This window comes from Brachypodium distachyon, chromosome 2 (genome assembly GCF_000005505.3).
Source record: "Brachypodium distachyon strain Bd21 chromosome 2, Brachypodium_distachyon_v3.0, whole genome shotgun sequence".
NCBI classification, from domain to species: Eukaryota; Viridiplantae; Streptophyta; class Magnoliopsida; order Poales; family Poaceae; genus Brachypodium; species Brachypodium distachyon.
The window spans coordinates 57768976-57788894 of record NC_016132.3 but is presented as its reverse complement, the minus strand read 5'-3'; the positions used below and the strand labels follow the sequence as shown (position 1 = coordinate 57788894).

At 44.2% G+C, this 19919-nt stretch overlaps 4 protein-coding genes across 6 annotated transcripts; 3 read left to right on the top strand and 1 right to left on the bottom strand.

The window, feature by feature from the left end:
* Positions 1 to 4124: 4124 nt before the first annotated feature.
* Positions 4125 to 4957, top strand: LOC112270553 (cysteine-rich and transmembrane domain-containing protein WIH1-like). The gene is made up of 3 exons (XM_024458211.1): positions 4125 to 4309; positions 4439 to 4532; positions 4644 to 4957. The coding sequence occupies exons 1-3, from the start codon at positions 4261 to 4263 to the stop codon at positions 4690 to 4692; spliced, it is 192 nt and encodes a 63-aa protein (XP_024313979.1). The 5' UTR covers positions 4125 to 4260; the 3' UTR covers positions 4693 to 4957.
* A 1132-nt stretch (positions 4958 to 6089) lies between these two features.
* LOC100830917 (U-box domain-containing protein 43) lies at positions 6090 to 9231 on the top strand. Of its 2 annotated transcripts, none has more exons than XM_003565015.4 (3): positions 6090 to 6559; positions 6983 to 7286; positions 7635 to 9231. In XM_003565015.4, the coding sequence occupies exons 1-3, from the start codon at positions 6305 to 6307 to the stop codon at positions 9089 to 9091; spliced, it is 2016 nt and encodes a 671-aa protein (XP_003565063.1). In that variant the 5' UTR covers positions 6090 to 6304; the 3' UTR covers positions 9092 to 9231. The 2 variants fall into 2 exon arrangements, with proteins under 2 accessions (XP_003565063.1, XP_010232817.1); XM_010234515.3 differs by having other exon boundaries at positions 6448 to 6632.
* A 184-nt stretch (positions 9232 to 9415) lies between these two features.
* LOC100830609 (protein LST8 homolog) lies at positions 9416 to 13339 on the bottom strand. Of its 2 annotated transcripts, XM_003565014.4 has the most exons (11): positions 13062 to 13339; positions 12457 to 12577; positions 11931 to 12032; positions 11737 to 11849; positions 11179 to 11248; positions 10664 to 10741; positions 10457 to 10573; positions 10283 to 10377; positions 10015 to 10094; positions 9861 to 9920; positions 9416 to 9778 (listed from the first exon to the last, which is right to left on the bottom strand). In XM_003565014.4, the coding sequence occupies exons 2-11, from the start codon at positions 12562 to 12564 to the stop codon at positions 9651 to 9653; spliced, it is 951 nt and encodes a 316-aa protein (XP_003565062.1). In that variant the 5' UTR covers positions 12565 to 12577; positions 13062 to 13339; the 3' UTR covers positions 9416 to 9650. The 2 variants fall into 2 exon arrangements, with proteins under 2 accessions (XP_003565062.1, XP_024313978.1); XM_024458210.1 differs by lacking the exon at positions 13062 to 13339 and having other exon boundaries at positions 11737 to 11823.
* Positions 13340 to 17153: 3814 nt separating this feature from the next.
* On the top strand, positions 17154 to 18357 carry LOC100830303 (probable calcium-binding protein CML35). The gene has a single exon (XM_003565013.4). The coding sequence runs from the start codon at positions 17188 to 17190 to the stop codon at positions 18064 to 18066; it is 879 nt and encodes a 292-aa protein (XP_003565061.4). The 5' UTR covers positions 17154 to 17187; the 3' UTR covers positions 18067 to 18357.
* Positions 18358 to 19919: the final 1562 nt, after the last annotated feature.

Below are 19919 nucleotides of genomic sequence, written 5' to 3'. Positions count from 1 at the left end.
TGACTTGTTTTTTCTTTTCTTTTCTCACAATCCTTTTGAAATGAGTCAAGATACCTTCTTAGAGCCGTGAAAATACTTGCTTATTCTGTAACTTACTGAAATGTGCTAATTTTGTCACCTTAAAATGTGTATTTTCTTCTCTGATGGAGTAACTTATTTAAGGGTAGTATCTACATAAAAAAATTCTATATATCTGAAACTGTTGATCATTGTACTGTTGTGTTTTGGAGTTATTTGGGAGAGGCTACAATATTTGGAGTGTGTGTATTTCGGACGCAATGGGAGGGATGGAGGGAGGGGCACACAAGCCATGTGGGGGGATATGATATGAAGAGGCCTGGCCGGGAGACAACGAGAATCTAACTTGAGCTTATGAATGATGGAAGCGATCGATGCTGGTCAATGCTTTAACCCCACAACCCCTCCCCGTTTGTTCTTATTGCAATTTGGTCTCCTTCCATGTTACCACCACCTACAAATGGGCAGAGACAGAGAGAGCAAAAGAAAAACTCACCATTTTTACAGTTCCTTTTCCTTTTGGTTTTGGGTTTCTAGCTCTCTTTTTCTCTCTACACACATTTGCCTTTTCTTGGTGCCTTGGCTGGGTGTGCAGCATGCTTGGTGTATAGAGAGAGAGGTAGGTATTGGCAAATCTAGGCTCTTAACACTAAGCTGGCTGAGCATATCCAAGTGAGGGGTGGAGAGAGATGGGTTGTCCCCCCTTCTCTCACACAATCTCTCTTCCTTTCTTCGATCTATAGTGCATGACTATTGCATGGTATTGATTACCCCTCTCTCTTTATCTCTCTCTCTAGCGCATGCAAAGGCTTTCCATGAAACAATGGCCTGGCCCTATGTATCTGTCTTTATGGCCCAATAGTGCTTGGGCTTGGCTCACGCAATGCCAGACATGTACACATGCACATGTACATTCACACCCCGTCCCACGCACAAAATAGTATTAGTGGGGTTTGCACACATGCATACAGCTCTGGACAAATGAATCCCTTGTCTTGCATGAGTGCAACACTGGCTAGTGTCGATCTGTGACCACACACACACAGAAGTCTAGCAAAACACCCCCATCTATATATGCATCTGTGCTTATGTCTACATGTAATACTATACACTTTCCATATATGTAGACATTGTAGGTAATGTTCATCTCTATCTGCACACACGCATGAGAGCTACCTAGCTAGCTGCTGAATCGATCGATTTCGACGGACCTTTCCGGCAATTGACTTCCGCCTGCTTCCCGTTTGCGTTCTGATGATTCGCCTTCGTGTGAAGATCGATTGCACCTGGGGGTCATCAGCACATTCCTTTTTCTGATCTCCATCTCTTGATCATTATATGGCCACTGTTTATATTCTTACTTGTGCTTGTAGATTTGGTATAGCTAGTTCTGCAGTGACACCCCCAGCAAAATTAATTCGCTTGCATATGTGTTTGACTGCCTGCCCCTGTTCCGGTAGAAAAAAAAGAGAGGAGAAAATAGAGCAGTATGTACGTTTGCATATATTGGAGTATGACTTATCATAATGAGACAGGTAGCTAGAGACATAAAAATCCAGCTTACTGAATTTGTTGTCCTCTTTCTGATATAAATTAAATATTGTAGGTCTTCCCTATGGTCGACAGCTCCTAGCGACAATATAGTATCATCTTATATATGGCTAACAGCCTATGTGCATTACACACCGTTGACAGGAATGTTTTTGAATGTATGCTGGTTTCGAGAAGGCACTATTTGATTTGATCTGATTTGATATTGTCTGCATGTGTGCGGCGTGGTTATATAATTTTATATATAATCAAATGTTGTCCCCGGCCTAAAGATACAAATGCATGTGACCAGCACCCTCAATAATGGCCAGATTTCATGTCACTGGCGAATTTACTTCCCACCAGGTTTATGAGTTTATCTTTTAATGTAAAAAGAAGAAGATGTTGTTCTGAATATAAACTTATACTCCCTCCGTTCCATAGTTCTTGTCTCAAATTTGCCAAAAAAAATGGATGTATCTATTCCTAAAAAGTGTCTAGATACATGTAAGATTTCGACAAGAATTATGGAACGGAGAAAGTATATGCCAGTGCAACAGTATACTTTCAACGGATTTTTTTAAAGTGGTAGCTTGTCTAGTGGTGGATAAATAGTTAATTAGCGAAAATGTCTTGCATAATCAGAATCATTTAAGTTGGTCAATTAGATATATTCTATGCATTTCCAATCCATCGATCATAAAGCAAGAGGACATTCATGTACACATTCTTTTTCACTAGTTATTAGTTTATTTAAAAATTGTTGTCACAATTAGTCTATTCAATAATAAGTGAAACCAAAAATCAAAGAGGTATTTTGCTATAAAAAGAAGTAAAACAAAAAATGATAGTGCATGTTATGTACCTTAGACTGATTTATGGTTTCTTAGGATAGAAGAAAATCTAAAGGATACGATTCCAACCCATAGAAATTTTTCCTATGAAAAAAACGAAGAAATTTTTCATATGAAGGTCCTTTGGTGATCTTCCAATATTTCTATGGATTGTCTTACTACACTCCTAACAAGACGATAAGCCTGCTGGATTTTATTTTATTTTGCTCTGAAACAATGATCACAAACTGCAGTAGAAACATTGTAGGAGATGTGCAGTTTGAACTAGCAGTGAATGAACATGCAGGGTGAGATAAATAGTTGTGAAAACATATCTAATAGAATCTAGTTGTGAAGATCCCATCGGAACGAATACAAGGGTGAAAAATGACTAGATTCTATTTGAGAGCAGCGACTTTCTAAATGTTCCTAGTCTATTTTCAGAAAGATGAATTCTTTCTTTTTGAACTTTCAGCAAGATGAATTCGCCTAGCATTTTGCAATGTACTTACGTAGTTCTTTAGAACAAGAAAATACCAAACGTGGTATGCATGAACTACCGAAATGGTATAACCCGTTGGCAATCCGCTACACATTTCCTAAGACGTTTGCAGTTTTTTTTTCAGGGCACTTTCAAGTGCTTTCAGATTAAAAAACTCTTCCACCAGGAAATTCGGCCCGCTCTGCTACAAGCGTCTTCTTTCTCAACGATACTACAGTTTTTAATCAGCCGGGGCCCATTTAGCATGCATGAGAACATTTGGGCCGGTCCAATCAAGACCAATCCACAGATTGCGACCATATGTACTAACGGGCCAGAAGGTGAGAAATGATTGGTCTGGAGAAGGCCCAGGAAGCAAGAACGGCTCATCGTAGAGTATTTTGCTTTCGGAAGGCCGCACGTAGAAGATGAGCGTACTCCTTGCTAACGGGCGGCAGGAAGAGGCGCCGTTGTGCTCTCATCCACTTGAGATTCCCTGGAACATATTCTCGAGGTGTACAAAAAAAAAAATGAACCGGTTTCTTCCGCTTCTCGTAAGAATATTTTTGTTTTTCATACAACGAACCCATCATATCTCCTGCGCGGGATTCGTTTGAAAACGCCGGTAAACAAGGGAGATCTAGTGATCGAGCTTGATCGATTCGTATATATCGATCCTTTAATTTTGTCCAGGTGTGAACATGCATCTGACCCCAGCGTTCGTTTCCTTGCAACCGAAGCTTTTATCTGGACAAATCTATCTTTCTTTTGGAACCTGATTCCTTGGAATTAAATGATCTCAACTTACACTTTGGGTGGTAACGAATATCAAACAGCCTGAAAGCTGATCAAGCAAATAGTCGGAAAGGCTCGCCTCTGAGTCTCTGACGCGTCAAATGTATGGTCTGTTTGGTGCTTTGCATCTCATCTCAAGCTATAGGTGCCACCTTTCCAAGTCATCCTCCGTGCAGCCGCCGCCGCCGGCGCAATCCGGACCGTCGATCCAGCCACCAACTCTCTCCTTGGCTTTCCTGGGTACATGATCTCTTCTAGCTTGTGCCTTTCTTCTGAACAACAGTTAACCTTTGGTACTAGTCGGCTTCAAGAACAATTTCGATTTGTCAAAACCATTGAAACGGAAAAGGGATTTTGTTTCTGTCAGGCAGCGAATCCAGCTAGTTGTCAATCTCTGACCGGACCGCTCTGGACTGCTGCTGGTGGGTTGTCAAAAGGCGAGAGAACCATCTGTCTGTCTAGGCGTGTCCAAAGAGCCTGTTCCCGTTGCGCGCAGCCGGTGGAGTAGTGTGTATATATAGGGCATTTGGATCGTGAAGAGGACAAGCACCCACCATCGGCCAGTTGAATCCCCATCAACATTCAGCAAAGTAAGTATTCGTGATGGAGAACAACCGGACCAACCAGCAGCAGCCTCCGCCGCCGCCACCAGGTCTTGATGAATGAAGTTTCATTGGCATTCAGTTAGCCCTCCCTTGTGTTAGTTAGTGTCGATCGTCTTCAGATACTCAGAGGCTCTAAGACTATGTTGCTGGTGTCTGCTGCTTTTGGTCAATTACAGGTTACCCGACGTTGGATGGGGAGCAAGGCGTCGGCGGCGGGAAGAAGAAGGCCCGGACGTCGTCCAGGGGCGAGAAGGGCTTCCTCGAAGGATGGTACGCTCCATTGATTTGATCCATCGTCAAGCCTAGCTCTTGCTTACTTTGAGTACGTACTGGTGACATCGATTTTCAGGACTGAAATTAACCTGTGTTGTGATTTTTCAGTATCGCCGCGCTGTGCTGCTGCTGGATCTGCGAGATGTGCTGCGACTAACTAATTAACCAGCGAGCTAGAGAGCTTTGTGCTTCCACAAGACGAGCGACTACTCCATGGGCGTATTGTGTCACAGTGTTTGTTGTTTTAGGTTCCCCACGTACGTACGTAGTACTTCGAAATAACTGAAATTATCAGTACTATACCCAGCTAGCTGTATGTCGTGTGTGTATGTAGTGGTATTGTAACATTCATGTACTGTACGTGTTGGTGTGATATTCATGTAGTAGTATTGATATTTCCGATCGGTATAATTTAGCAAGTATTGAAAGTGTGCGGCGCCTGGTGGAGGCGGCCCGGCCTGGCCTTGCAGGAAAACCGTGGGCCGGCCTGGCCCGGCCCAGGCGGGGGACTCGACCGATTACGCACGTCTGCGCCGGCAGCGATCGCGACAAGCACTGTAACTACACATGTCAGCTTGTCGTGACGTTGAGAACGGGTCACGCACGTTGAGAACAGAGAGGTCTGCTGTCAAAAAAAACAAACCAGAAGAGGTCAAATACAAGTAAAATAAACGCGTCTTGATGTGCCAACAAAAGCGTGTCCATCGATCAACCCATCGCGAAGAACAACCAGTATCATTTTCTGAAGAGCGGCAGCACGTGTGGTATCTTCTTCAAAAGTTACTTTGCTTTGTAACATGAGTTTTATATCGTAAGATTCCTTTTCAAAGAAATTATGGATACATATGATTTTATAACGTACTAATACGCCATGTATTGAGAAAAATACGGGGCCTTGCTAGTTCACGGACGAATTCACTTGTCGTCAAATTCAGACAGCCTTGAGTCCTGCAATTCTGAATAAAATGAGGAAGACGGATTCTAATTTTTGTTTATAGATGAGCGAAGACGTTTATTTATACAATTTTAAAATTATAGATGAGCTTTCAACAAATGTTGAAACTTTCAATAAGGGGAAAACTTTTTTCTGTATGAACTTTCAAAATTCTGAGATGGGCTTTCAATAGTTTTGACGAACTTCCAAATTTTCTAGGATGAAACTTATACGAGTATTATTTTTACACAAAAACTCAGAAGAATCAGATAGTTTTTATTTTAAAAACTTACTCCCCCGATTCGTAACAAGGGTCACTGATTTAGCATAATCTTGTACTAAATCATCGACAATTATGAATCGGAGGCAGTACAATTTTTCAGAGACCAACATTTTACTTGATCATTTTTTATCAAATTATTAAAAACCAGATGGCTTTTTATTTTGAACGGGGGGTGGGGTGGGGGTCTCTTAACACTCCCTAGTGCAAAATCGAGGCAAGATTTCGTGAAGTCGGACTGGGTCTTTGTAACTGGGAAAACACGCCAAAGGAGGAAGTCAAATCACGCATCGTTCTCGCTTGACTCGCTAGCTCGCTGCCTTGTCGCAAAAATCGGAAGCTTGAGGCGGACAGACCCAAAGACAGCGACCCCCGGCGCTTCCCCGACCTCGGGCAGGTCGTCCCTCCCTCCCTCCCCCATGGACGACTTGACCTCTTCTTCTTCCTGCCCTTCCCCTCCAGGCCCTCCTCCCTGCTGCTACACCATCTCCACATCTCCACCCTCCACGCCGCATACACGTCCAACCAGCGCCGTCCGTTTCTCGGCGCCGCGCGATGCCGAGGGCGGTGGTGGACGTGGAGGACCTCCTGGTGCGCGTCAAGAACGGCGCCGAGCCCGAGCTCGGCGAGGTGGCAAGGGAGGTGGCGCGGTTAGCGCAGGAGGGAAGGCTCGGGGAGGACGACGATGAGGACGGGCTGCTCGTGCCGGCGCTGCTCGCGCGGCTCGCCGGCGCGGGCGACGCCGAGGCCAGGGTCAGCGTCATGGCCGCGCTGCGGCGGCTCGCGGGCTGCGCCGGCGGCGGGAACAAGGTGAGAGCGCTTCTGCTATGCATGCTCGTTGAGGTTTGGAGCTTCTGGTCGCCCGCACGCTTTGTGTTCGACGGTATGTTGTACAGGAGTAGTTGGCTACTTGGCTGCATTTTGAGGATTAGTAAAGCTATATTTAGTGTTGGTTTGGATCTTGAAAACACGGACAGTTTGTTGGACAAGTCGCCATTTTGGTGCACAGAGCCGTGGAATTACAAGTCTTGCAGTCGATTACTTGTTCTGTCAATTGCCCTGGAAGGATAAATATGTGCATTTCTTTTACTAAAATCATGTGGGCTATCTGATTATACATGTCCTTCCTTGATTGAAAATATGAGTAACCGAAACTAATATTTGATCATTATAGTCTGACGATTAGCTCGATGATGCTTCCGTCTCTGATCGGATTTGTCCATGGCTTTGCAGGAAAAGATGGCAAGCATTGAGGCGCTTTCAAGCATTGTGCGTTCCTTGTCTAGAGATGTTGACGAGAGAAAGGAAGCAAATGCGCTACTGCTGGATTTGTCAGACATCCCACAGGTTCGGCAGAGGATTGGCAGGATCAAAGGGAGTATTGTAATGTTAGTCACATTGAGGAATGCACATGAATCAGGCACCCACCATGACGACGCGGAGAAGTTGCTGCACATTTTGTCATCCAACCCACAAAATGTGCTGCTGATGGCAGAGTCTGGTTATTTTCGACCATTGATACATCACCTGAATGAAGGTATACATACTGACACTTTTGACCTTTCCAGCATTTGTGAACGTGAGTTCTCGTAGTATTCTTCACATTTGAGGCCTGCAAGGTTCGCCCCTTTTCTGTACAACAACTATGCATCTAAAAATTTCAGAAAATTTACATTTGAGATCTGAACCATTAAAAGGTAATACAAGAATTAATCACAGAGTGCAACCCAAACCGTGTGAAAATGAAGACAAAGACTGATGCAAGCTTCCAAAATTAATTTGACCTAATATGTTGGACTCCGAAAGTTGAATGAAAACCTCCCACTAATGCAGCTGTGATCTAACTATATGATCTTCTAAGCTTTATTTTCTGTTTATTTTGCAGGTTCTGATATGAACAAAATCCTAATGGCAACCGCTATTTCCAAAATGTTCCTCTCTGAACAGATGAAATCTTCCCTTGGAGAAGATGGAGCAGTTGAGCCCCTCGTGGAAATGTTTAAATCTGGAAACTTTGAAGCCAAGCAATCAGCCCTTGGTGCCTTGCGTAATCTCTCTAGTTCTCTACGAAATGCAGAACTTTTGATAAATTCTGGCATAACAAGACAACTACTCCAACTCCTTTTCTCTGTCACATCAGTGCTCATGACCCTTAGAGAGCCAGCCTCAGCTATACTAGCAACTATAGCACAATCTGATCGTATCCTACTCCATAAGGATGCAGCTCCTCAGATGCTCTCACTTCTTAACTTATCGTGTCCAGTAATCCAACTTCATCTTCTAAGAGCCCTCAATAGTATTTGTGGACACACAAACGCTAAAAGGGCTAGAGCTAGAATTAGACAAAATGGTGGAATGCAGCTCCTCCTGCCATTCCTGACAGAAAATAATGTTGATATCAAAACTGCTGCTTTGAATTTGATGTTTCATCTATCAAAAGATGCTTCGGCAGAATTAGCTCAACAGGTTAAGGAGACCCATCTTGAGATTTTGGTGAAGGTTATTTCTTCACCTGCATCTGGAAGTGAGAAGGCTGCAGCTGTTGGTGTCATAAGCAACCTCCCGGTGACAGACAAAAAAATAACTGAGTTTCTGACACGAACGAACTTGCTTCCTCTTCTAATCTCCTTACTGGAGGCAAATATCACAACATCGTCAACACTTCAAAGGATGTGGCTACTTGAGGGCATTGTTGGTGTATTAACTCGGTTCACCGTCCCTTGGGATAAGAAACTGCAAAGCTTAGCGGTTGGACATGGGGTAGTTCCTTGCCTTGTTAAGTTGCTTTCAGAAGGATCAGTAAATGCGAAATCTAAAGCAGCGACATCCTTGGCTCAACTGTCACAGAATTCAGTAACATTACGCAAGACAAAATCAGCAAGGTGGCTTTGTGTTCCTCCATCAGCTGAATCTTACTGCATAGTTCACAATTACCAGTGCACTATCAAAAGCACTTTCTGCTTAGTAAAAGCTGGTGCTGTCAGCCCTCTGGTCCAAATACTAGAAGGCGAAGAGCGCGAAGCAGATGGGGCCGTGCTGGAAGCATTGGCTACTCTCATGCAGGATGAGATTTGGGAACATGGAGGCATGGCGATCGAGAAGGCATCAGGTGTTCACGCTCTGCTGAGAGTCGCTGAAGCAGGTGGCTTGTCTTCCCAGGAGAAGGCGATATGGATACTGGAGAGGATCTTCCGACTTGAAGCTCACAGAGAGCAGTATGGCAAAATCGCGCAGGCGTTGCTCATTGATCTTGCTCAAAAAGGAGACCCTCTCCTGAAACCGATAATCGGCAAGATACTTGCTCACCTTCAGCTACTGCAGACACAGTCGAGCTACTTTTGAGCACGATGGACACACCTCTTGGCACGAGATTTTTTTTCAGAGATCTTACATGCAGTGCCTGCATTGATTTATTTTTTTTGTGTGTGAAGCTATTAATCATGAATTGAAGCAGATACGCACAAAGATGCATACATTGTTCATAGCACCCAACATGCCATAAACATGACACACACTCATCTCCTGGAGCTTGGAAAAAGCAGACAATGATTGATTTGATACACCTATACATCAAAGACGTGAATCATAAAGTGGGTTACTTAAATAAGTCTTAGAACAAAACTCAGCAAAAAAATTATTAAGAGGAACTAAAGTGAGCCAACCATACAAGTACAATGATTGTTATTGTATTTAACGCACAGAAATGTCCACCAACGTTATCATACAAATCATTTGCACACAGCTTCCAGAGGCTGCATATACATTGTTACATCCCAGCACCACAGCAATCAAATCTTAACCAGCAGTTCACAAGTTGCTACGGAACTGAAAATCTAGCAGAGCACTGCCATGCTATGTTCAAATCAACAAATATGTACAGAAACATCGGGCGCAAGGTTGCTTATGAGGGAGCCGATTCAGCCCCATCATGGAGAGCACAACACACGGTTGCTTTGTGATGTCCCTGGTACACCCTGATGGCCTCTCCGGTTGACATTGTCCACAATCTTGCAGTAGTATCGGAGGAAGCTGAAAGACAGCAAATAGTGTGCTCAGTAACTTTTGAATTGCTAGCAAGATGAACAGCATGATGTGAGTAGTTAGTGCTTACCAGTTATCAAATAAGCACCATCTACTGAGAATACACAATCCCAGACCCAACGCTGATGACCTGATAAGTTGAGTGTCCGCATTGTTTCAGGATATCATTCAATTTTTGACAACTTTTAACTGAAATTTAGAAGAAAACAGAGGCAGAAAATTACCCACTAAAGTCCGTTCCAACTTGAAGCCATCGACATTCCAAATCTTTACAGTGTGGTCAGATGATGCTGTTGCAAGATACCTACAAACAATGCCAATTATGTCAATTGCTATATCATTTAGATGATTTTTTTTTGGAGATGTAAGTGTGTAATTGGAGCTTTAGAAACTCAATGCTACTGGCTACTAAGACTTCCATGTGCACCAAATGCAATGTAGCAAATGAATGTGAATAGGAACTAGGAAGTGAAAACTAGTCACTATATATACCTGTTAGGGTCACAAAATTCAGGTGAAAGAAGGCACTTCAGGATGTAGCCATCATGTGCTTGCAGCTTATGGAGGGGCTCAAAGCTGGTGATTGTCTAAATAAAAGATTTCATCAGCTTAGAAATCCAGAAATCAGAAATTAATACAGCAGGTAGGACATTATGACTTACTGACCTGAGTACCTTTAAGCAAGCGCCAAACATAACATGTCCCACGGTTATTTGCAGCAACCACCATGCTCCCATCCCACATGACTGTCAGAGATCTTACAGCTGTGTCGACCTCAGGTACCTGAATAATAAGTGGAACCAACATATCAATTGTGTTCTTGCAATTCGTTTTATACACAGTAGTACCTAAAAACTGAAATGTGTGACTCACCAACTCACAGCTGCATGAATTAGCAGCCAAATCCCACACACGTATGTTTCCATTCTGATCACCAGATATTAGTTCTTTCTGAAAGATTGAGGAGACAATGTTGTAACTAAATGACATGGAATGAATGAACAGAATACCAGGACACACATGTGGCAAACAAGGACTATCCTTGTCGGAGTCATCCATTCCACGAGGTAACAGTCCATGCTATTTGGTTGAAGTACACAAAAGTGAAGTTCAAAGGGAAGTTAAAAGAAAGGAGAAAGTTGATAATTTCACGCTGATGCAAGCCTTATTTGGACTCTGATTCTTGAGCTACCCATGCTGAATTCAACTAGGGTGCAAGTGATATTGAGCATTCATGTGGCAAACCTTCTTGAAGTCTCATGAAGGCTTGCTGTAGGAATGCCACATCACTTAGGGGGGGCAAGTTAATGCTCAAACGTAGTGTATTTCAATGGCGTGACTACATAATGAAATTTGCAAAGTTAAGATCTCCCAAAACATATTCTGACCTGATTGGGATGTAGGACCACAGTGTTGACAGCTGCACGACTTTCATATTCTCGTTGGCAAGTGGCGGTCCTGAAACCATACACGCACAAGAACAAAGACGTATCAACGTCATAACATGCATATGGCCTGGAAAGGTAGTAACAAAAACAGTGGATATATTACTAGAAGGGTGACTGACTAGTTAATGCATCAAAACCACCATGCCTTAAAAAAAATTACAAGTACTCTAAGTTAGGTAAACTACAGAATGGCCATTCAATGAGATTTTGATGGAGCATATTTAAAGAGTCGATGTAGTAGGATCTCCCATACATGCTTACTCAATCTTTAAGGGGTTACCGGCAAAAACTACATTCATATGGCTAATCCCATTAAATCTAGTTCATCCAACCAAACCAAGTGGATTAACTTAGTCTGCATAAATAGCACCTAGAGATGGGTTTGCCTTGGATCCTCCTCTAATTAAAACAATTACTTGAGAAGAACTTTTCACAACAACGGAAGGTTAATTAAAATAGAGCTGTAGCCAAGCAACATAATAAGATGTGAAATATTACCGTAAATCCCAGATTCTCACGGTGCCATCCTCAGAACCAGAGTACATCCAGTTGCCATCACAATGGAATCCCACAGCCATCACATTACTAGTATGTGAATCATAGCTAATTACCTGTTAGGTTTATTTTTACTAAATAAGGAATGAAAACATGTTGGCACAAGATTGGTTGCTTTCAGAGAACATGTAACATACCGGTTGTGGGCTATTTGAGTTAACATCAAAAAGCCGTATATGAGAATTGCCAGCAGCAGCTAAGAATCTCTTGTCTGGGGTTATTTCAAGGCGATTGACTTGCTGCAACAGATAAGTTACAAACAGGCATACAGTGCTTAAGATTCCCAGCAAGTATTCAACTTTGTGTTGAAGCAAATCAAGTCCAAGCATTGACCTATAATTAATTATTTGTTTGCAGTCTTTTAGGACTGCCATAAGTGAATAATAGAAGGGATCATCCAGCTACCTTATGTACTTCATTAATTTGTTAGCATAAGAAATTGTATCCTACTAATTCTGACCAGATTAATGCAAAATTCTGAGAAAACACACATCTACAGAAATATTAATCGATTGTCCAACTAAAGCAAGAAAAGAATGAAACATGGGCTTCACAGAATAATAAACAATTGTGTTTTGTTCCAGCAGTTTGCTAGCTTATTTTACTCTGGTAAAACGTTGCAAGCCAAAAGAAAGGAACATTAAGAAACGAGCCAAAGCTAACCGAATCTGGATATTGAATAGTACGGTAACAGCGACCACTCTTGGCTTCCCAAAATCTGATTGTGTGATCATAACTTGCAGTTGCTAGAATGACAGAAGGTTGCGCCATTCACACCCCCAGCCTGCATATACATCAAAACACACTCTCAAAGGAAAAAAAATAAAGTAGCCAAGCAGCAAAGGTCCATATTTACAAACACGTAGATGAGGAAAGTCTAACATGAACAAAGGTACATATGTACCCCTTCTTGACTTTGTACACTTGTGGACTTAGGAAAAATCTCAAAATTGTCATGGTACTGCAAAATGTTGATGATAATTTGGACACAATATTCATGGTTCAACTATCAAGCTAATAGTACTATCAAACAAAAAAGGTGTCATTTTTCTCTTATTCATCTTGTCTCTCTGTAAGATTAAATTGAAACAACAAATTATCGAAAGGGGAATCATCAACTCCTCACATACGCATTGATCTGCACACAACTCATTGCATATCAATTGATCTGTACGCTAATCAACAAGCTCTAAACTAAAGAGCAAAAGATTGGGGCGAGGACAGCGGACAGAGGAGCAAGCAAAGTTGCAGTCACAGATGTGATTTACCGATTGGGTACTGGGCGTGGGAGTTGCCGACTCGGGGAGCCAGGGAGGCAGGACTGCGACCTAGCGCCGCGGGCGGGGCCGGAGGGCAGCCGCCCGTCGCGCGCGTCTGGATAGGCGAGCTGGAGTTGGGGAGGGGAGGGGAAGCTCCTGGAGGCGGTAAGACCGGCGCCGGCGGACTGACGGCAGGTCGGCGGCGGAGGCGGCGGGGTGGCGCAGTTGGGAGCAACGACCAACGAGTGCTCTGTTCCCCGATTCGACTCTCTCTCTCTCTCTCTGCGTTTTCCTCGGCCTCATGGCATGGGCCAGGGAGGTCCGACTGGGCTGAGACGGGCTGGGCCAAGGCCCAAATCTTTCATATTACAGGCTGCGAAAAATATGCACGATCAGGTGCCCAGGGAGGTCCGGCTGGGCTGAGGTAGGCTGGGCCAAGCCCCAAACCTTTCCTATTACAGGCCGTATGTGTGTGTGCGGGTTGACTCGCTCCAGTCAATTCTCAAAAAAAAAAAAAAGTAGAGCGTAGAGAGACCGCAAGGGAGTGAGCCGGCTGTGCCATGCTGGCGCTGGACGGCACGTATAAGTCGTGTTTGATTCTGCGAATCAGACAAGCAGCAGCATCAAATAAGTAGGATGGATTCCGACCGGCGTGGCTTCGTTTCGTTTCCCTTTCGGCGATTTAAACGTGCGTCGCGGCTGGCGATCGAGAGCACGTTCTGGGTTTAAAAGCCGGCCTGGGCCGTCGGCCGGTCTCGTTCCTGGCGATCCAGTCCGGATATGACGCTCGACAGAAGAAAATTTGGATGCATCTGCCTCGTGTCCCGTCGTCCGTCGATCACATGTACAAACAAAATTAACGACTGGATTCCCAGTCTAAATTGTCGCTATCAGTTATCACAGTCTGTAACTCGCTCTAGCGTCTTGCATGCATCGACTACCGGGTTGACCCATTCCGACACCAGGGATGCTGAAGCTAATGTGAGGCAAATCGGGCGGTCTTAACGAGGGTCTCTGCTCTAGATAGACCCCGTATTACGCGGAGAGGCTTTCGGGACGACACTATCACCCTAGCTTGCGGCCACACTATGCAGCCAGCCAAAGCCATGTTCGTCCCGCCGCACGTACATGCATGTCACCGCCCTGGCTTCGTTATTAGGAGCCTGACACCGGCATGCACCGCCCTGGCTTCGTTATTAGGAGCCTGACACCGGCATGCATGTCTATTTATCGGTCGCATAAAAAATACTCCATCTAATTTTAAATTCTTGATTCAAATTTGTCCAAATATGTATGTATCTATTCTTAAAAAGTGTCTATATATACATAATATTTCGACAACAATTTAGAATCGTAGAGAGTAGTTATTTCTCAGTCAACAATCGTAACCATCTAATGCAGATTTTTTTCATCGGACCTACATTAATCCTAAACGAAATGTTGATGATTGAATCAAAAACTTGTTATCATCGACTAAGAAATAGTTACGCCTTTCTCAGTCGTCTAAGAAATAGCAAAACCGTTTGATTTTTAGTTTTTTTCCCGTTTTACTGATCAAGAGTCGAATGTTTTTTAGTTAGAAATCAGTTGACGAGAAGAGAACGAAAATGAACCTCGGATATTAATCCAACAGATCAAATTGTCAACTTATATTTAAAATTTTTTGCTTGAAAATCAGATTAAAAATTAGTCATCCTTTAAAATTTAGTTTTTACCCTTGTGGATCTCAGTCTTCAACACTCACACATGTCGATCGACACGTATGTGCCTTTTTTTTATTTGGCCCCACTGATTTCAGCAGTTCCCAGAAGACCAGGGACAGAGATGTGTACAATTATACATATGCCCATTCCATCATCCCGTGTGCACAGTACACTACATACAATACACCTCCTATTTACTGCCACTCGCGCCCCTCTGACTCGATCAGCAAGACGCGTACGTTCCAGTTCCACCAAGGAAAAACAGAAAGATACACGCGTGCCGTGCTGTGATCTCTCTGGTAATAACTCGTTTTCTTACCAGACATGACGAGCAAACGGTTACGTACGCACGTAAAATGGGCGTGAACGGGGGGCAGATCATCGGCAGCTAGCACTAACTACAAAGCCCTGCCGTAACCACAGGTTTACTCCTACAACCATGTGGTTTGGAGTTTCCGTGCTACTCCAGCTTCACGGCGCTGTTCTGCACGCATTTGGGAAGTCGGCCACGATCGACCTTCGTGGACTGTGAGTGATGGGCTACTAGGAAGGAAGGAAGCTTCCTGGAAGTTTCATTCTTTCCTGTCACTCAGCGTGAAGTGGCCGCAGCATCTATATCTCAAGTTCTCAACTGAACCAACGGCCTCTCCAGCTCCATCGAGTGGGATTGGGAACGGCACGCATTCATTTTGGTGACGCCTTCATCACGCATTCCGATCGTATAAGATATGTTACTAAAGTAAACGGCAGTTGCTGCTGCTATGGAATGGAATTGTACTTGAAGGGATCCACTTAAATTTCGTGTCTCCATCACAAACTGACTGTCATGTAGGAGTAGTCATGTAGTGATAAACCGCGCTCAAGTGTTTTTCAGGATTTTGCAGCCAAACAGCTTCTGTTTTACTCTCTACTTAATACGGAGCCCTCCAGTACTCCTTAAATACATCATCTCCCATAGGATGCTGAATGAGACGTGTAGCGCAATTCAGTTTCCCGAGAGGCGCCAACAGCTACTCAGACACGGCTTTTCCACCACAAGCGGTGCTGTCGACTTGATGAGTCTACATATCAATCGGCAAAGATGGCATGCTCTCTTTTTGCTCGACCTACCTGAGACAGCAACCTTGGGAGTGAAGTCCTACAAATCATTCCCCGATATGATTTAGCCAGACAGAAAACATAAACACGGTATCGAACCGACCAGACACCAAATATACTACGCGATAAAAAATTAGCTGCCAATCAAAGATCTAATCGATCGTAGCTGGTGCCACTGATTGGCGCAGGCTGCACAAGTTGCAAAGATTCTGATAAGTGATTAATCAGCTACGCTTAATCATGGTACGTGCTCCACTAACATTTGACCAACAAGCAACAACCACGAATCATGCATTTGCAAACTGTAGCAATCTAAGTTTTCATATACATAATATCATCCTAATATCATTGTGAGATTGAACCATCGAGACACGTACGCATTCCAGAGGAATCTCGACACATCTTATCAACAAAAACACCCAGAATTATTTGGGTGTCGTTACATATATATCCATCGATGTACAGTAACGGCGACGCACTGTTCTTGCACGTTTATGCGAGCTTTCGCCAACGTTTCCTCTGATCACTGTGTGTATGAACAGCATGAAAATGAAATGTGGTCATCGATGACTGGCGATTTTTTTTAAAAATTAGTTTGCAGATTTTGAGGCCGTCGTTTTCGGCAACGAAGGCAGGTCGGCAGCTGCTGCAAATCCGGACACGTATGCCTAATCATGAGCAGATAAATTCAACTGCTCTCCCCAGAAAAGAAAAATATAATTCAGCCCCACAGACGTCTCGAGTTGGGCAAATTTGAAAAACAGGACAAGATGTTAACTCCACCTACTTCTACAGGGAGGATGGTTAGAGGTACAACCGATGCAGTTAAGAGTCTTTTTCAGATTAGTAATCGGTTGGTATCCATCCTTAATTCGGCCAAATAATAATGCATCAATAGGGTAACCTGCTCAAAGACTAGACCTTGCACAAAAGGGAAACAAATGACAGAGTGCACACAATGTTCTCCGGGGGGAAAAGAGAGAATCAAACTTAGTTTAATTTCCACTAGTTTCCTTGTCTTGTGCTACGTTGTTTGCTCTGTTTGTTGGAGGGTGGAAGCTACATAAACAATGTGAAGATTAAAATCTTGATCGAGCAACTCTGCGACAATTATCCTGAAGCGCCACCCGAATGAAGCCGGATTTTATATGCACAAGCTGACATAAAGCGAGAGACTTTTTCGTGGCAGATATTAAAGAAACATGCAACTAGCTTATAAGATATGGAGTTTTATATGTGCATGTATATGCGCCAGGACTACGAGGCCAACATGCTCCTGCGAAGACCAAAGCTCTGTTCATCCCAAAATATTCAGCGGATCCTCTGCGGCGGCCATGATCATCTCCCGCGCATATAAGATGGACAAAATTCGCGCCACTCGAGAAAGAAAAATATTGGCTAACGCTAAAATGCCAACCGAATCCAGCCGGACCGGACGGGACGGGACGACGAGGACGCAGCAAGCTGAAAATTCGCTAGTACTCCACGAAGGAAGCTTCCGCGAAGCTCACTTCCTCCTTCCCTATTTATCCAGCCCCCGCCTTCTTCTCCTCCTGTCAATCTCTCCATCAACCTCGCGTAGTGTCCTGCTTTCCTGCAAGTGCTCCCTGTGCGCCATTGTTCGTTGTTTGTTTGAGGTCGAGATGAAGCTCTCTATCCAGTCGCTGGCCAGGAAGCTGTCCCCGAAGCGGTCGGGTTCCGGGAAGAAGAAGGGGGGAGGCGTTGGGATCTCGAGGAGCGAGGCGCCGTCGTTCGCGTCGTCTTCGTCTTCAGAGGAGGCGAGTTCGGCGGCGGCGCCGAGCCCGAGGTCGGTGCTGCTGCCGCCTCCGGCACCGGCGGCGGTGGCGGAGATCTCGCGGCGGGAGCTGGAGGCGGTGCTGCGGCGGCTCGGGCACGGCGAGCCGTCGGACGACGAGCTGGACGCGGTGGCGGCCATGGCGGCGTCCGGGGACGCGGCGGGGGCGGATTCGGAGGAGGAGCTGATGGACGCGTTCAGGGTGTTCGACGCGGACGGCGACGGCCGCATCGACGCCGAGGAGCTCCGCGCCGTCATGGCCGCCATCCTCGGCGACGGCGGCGCCGGCTGCAGCCTCGACGACTGCCGCCGCATGATCGGCGGCGTCGACGCCGACGGCGACGGCTTCGTCGGCTTCCAGGACTTCTCGCGCATGATGATGATGTCCTCCTCCTCCTCCTCTTCCTCGTCCTCTTAATTTCTTCGGCTTCAATTTTTGTTTGGCGAGCGTCAAGAGGAAGAAGAAGATGACCACCATCCGCCACGCGGCAACTAGCTGTAGTACTATGAAATACTCGTATGAATGACTAGGTGCTCATCTTCAAGAACACCACCAACAAGGAAGGAAATTTCCTTCCTTGAACAACCACTACCAGCGGCAGCTAAAAGAAACTCGAGTTGTAAAATTTGTTGAAATGAGCACCGAGAGAGAGTTTAATGAATGGCAAATTAAGGGTGATGGATGCTTGACGGTTAAAATTTGGTTTTATTATGTCTTTTTCCTTTGTTATTTGTTGCCAAACCTAACCTACCTACCGCTGGTATAAAACATTCTCTCGCTTGGGAGCAGCATTGAGGAGGAGAATCTGTCCGCATTTGCACGTGGAATGCATGATTGGAGATTCCGATGAATGAATGTTGAATGAATGGTGGTCTTGGTTTGGCGATTGTTTACATTAGGTATATTTGCGGGAAAAAAAACTAAAATTACACTCGATTCAGGAAGCGTCAAGGAAATGGTAATGCAGGACATTAGGTAGGGATTTCCATGCGTCGAGCAGCGTTAATTACCGGATCGACGAGATCATTTCATTGAACGAGAAGTGAGTGGTTGATAAAGGTGGAAGGCGCTGGGTTTATTTTATGTTGGTGATAGCATAAATGCATACAGATTACATTTATCTACACGATTTTTACACATAGATACATCCGTATTTGGATAAGTTTGAGACAAGTAATACCGATGAAACACATAAATACATCCGTATTTGGACAAGTTTGAGACAAGTAATACCGATGGAATTAAGTATCAACATTTCTCTACACCTGCTGCGGCGAAAGATAAAACATTTCTCTTATTAGCTGTTTGATTTAGCTTCAGCTGCTAGACAACGGCATATATATAGACGATTTTTGTCTTCTCTTTTCCTGATAGTTCTTTGAGGCACTCTCCTGCTGGTTCACGAGAGTGCGGTAGCAGACTAGCAGTACTGCATGTGCATACTCTCGTTTATTTTAACTTATCAGAAATGTGTTTCATCAAGTTCCAAAGTAAGCTCGGAAATCAATAATTTTGGCTGTCGCTTATCAGAGCGTGTTCTGGACAGTTATGTGCTAGCCCCCTTGTTTTACCACTTGCACTTGACAGTTACATTTATTTTATTTTGAGATAATTTCGCCACTTCATCTCACCATATGTTTTGTCTTCTCTCTGCTAATTCGATTCCCAATCGCCTTTTTTCAATGCTGTTCAAAACATCCTATTATTTTCCCTAGTAAGTACTCCATAGTACACTAGTAGAAGATTTGCATGTCCAGCGTGCAGTTCTGCCTTTAGTTTCCTTCCTCTTTTTATATATTATGCTTGAAGCAACACTTTAGTGTAGTACGAAACCTGACACCAGATAACGATTAGCAGCTAGCTAGTGCTTGCTTAAAGCTAGTAATCATACACTAATCCTGCAGAAAGAAACAAGAAAGAGAAACACCATCATGTAGCTTCACATACTGTCTCCTAAGTTGTTATTACCTCATGAGGAGAACGGCGGTTGCCAGCGTGGCAACAAAAGGCAGCTAGTACTGTACTACGTGATTTCAGACTTTTAAGTACTAGTATCATAGTAGACCCTAAACAATTTGTCATGAACTTCATTCTGCATGCATGTGGCGCAAAGGAAAAGTTGTAGCAATTGCCTAGCAGATGTTGCTGTCTTGGCAGATACCACTAGTACCACCTTGGTAAACTGCCTTGGAGTTTCTTGGCAGAGACTCGATGCATTGGCAGCATCAGCTGTGTTTGACTAACACAGCTATTTGCGCAGGAAACTGCCC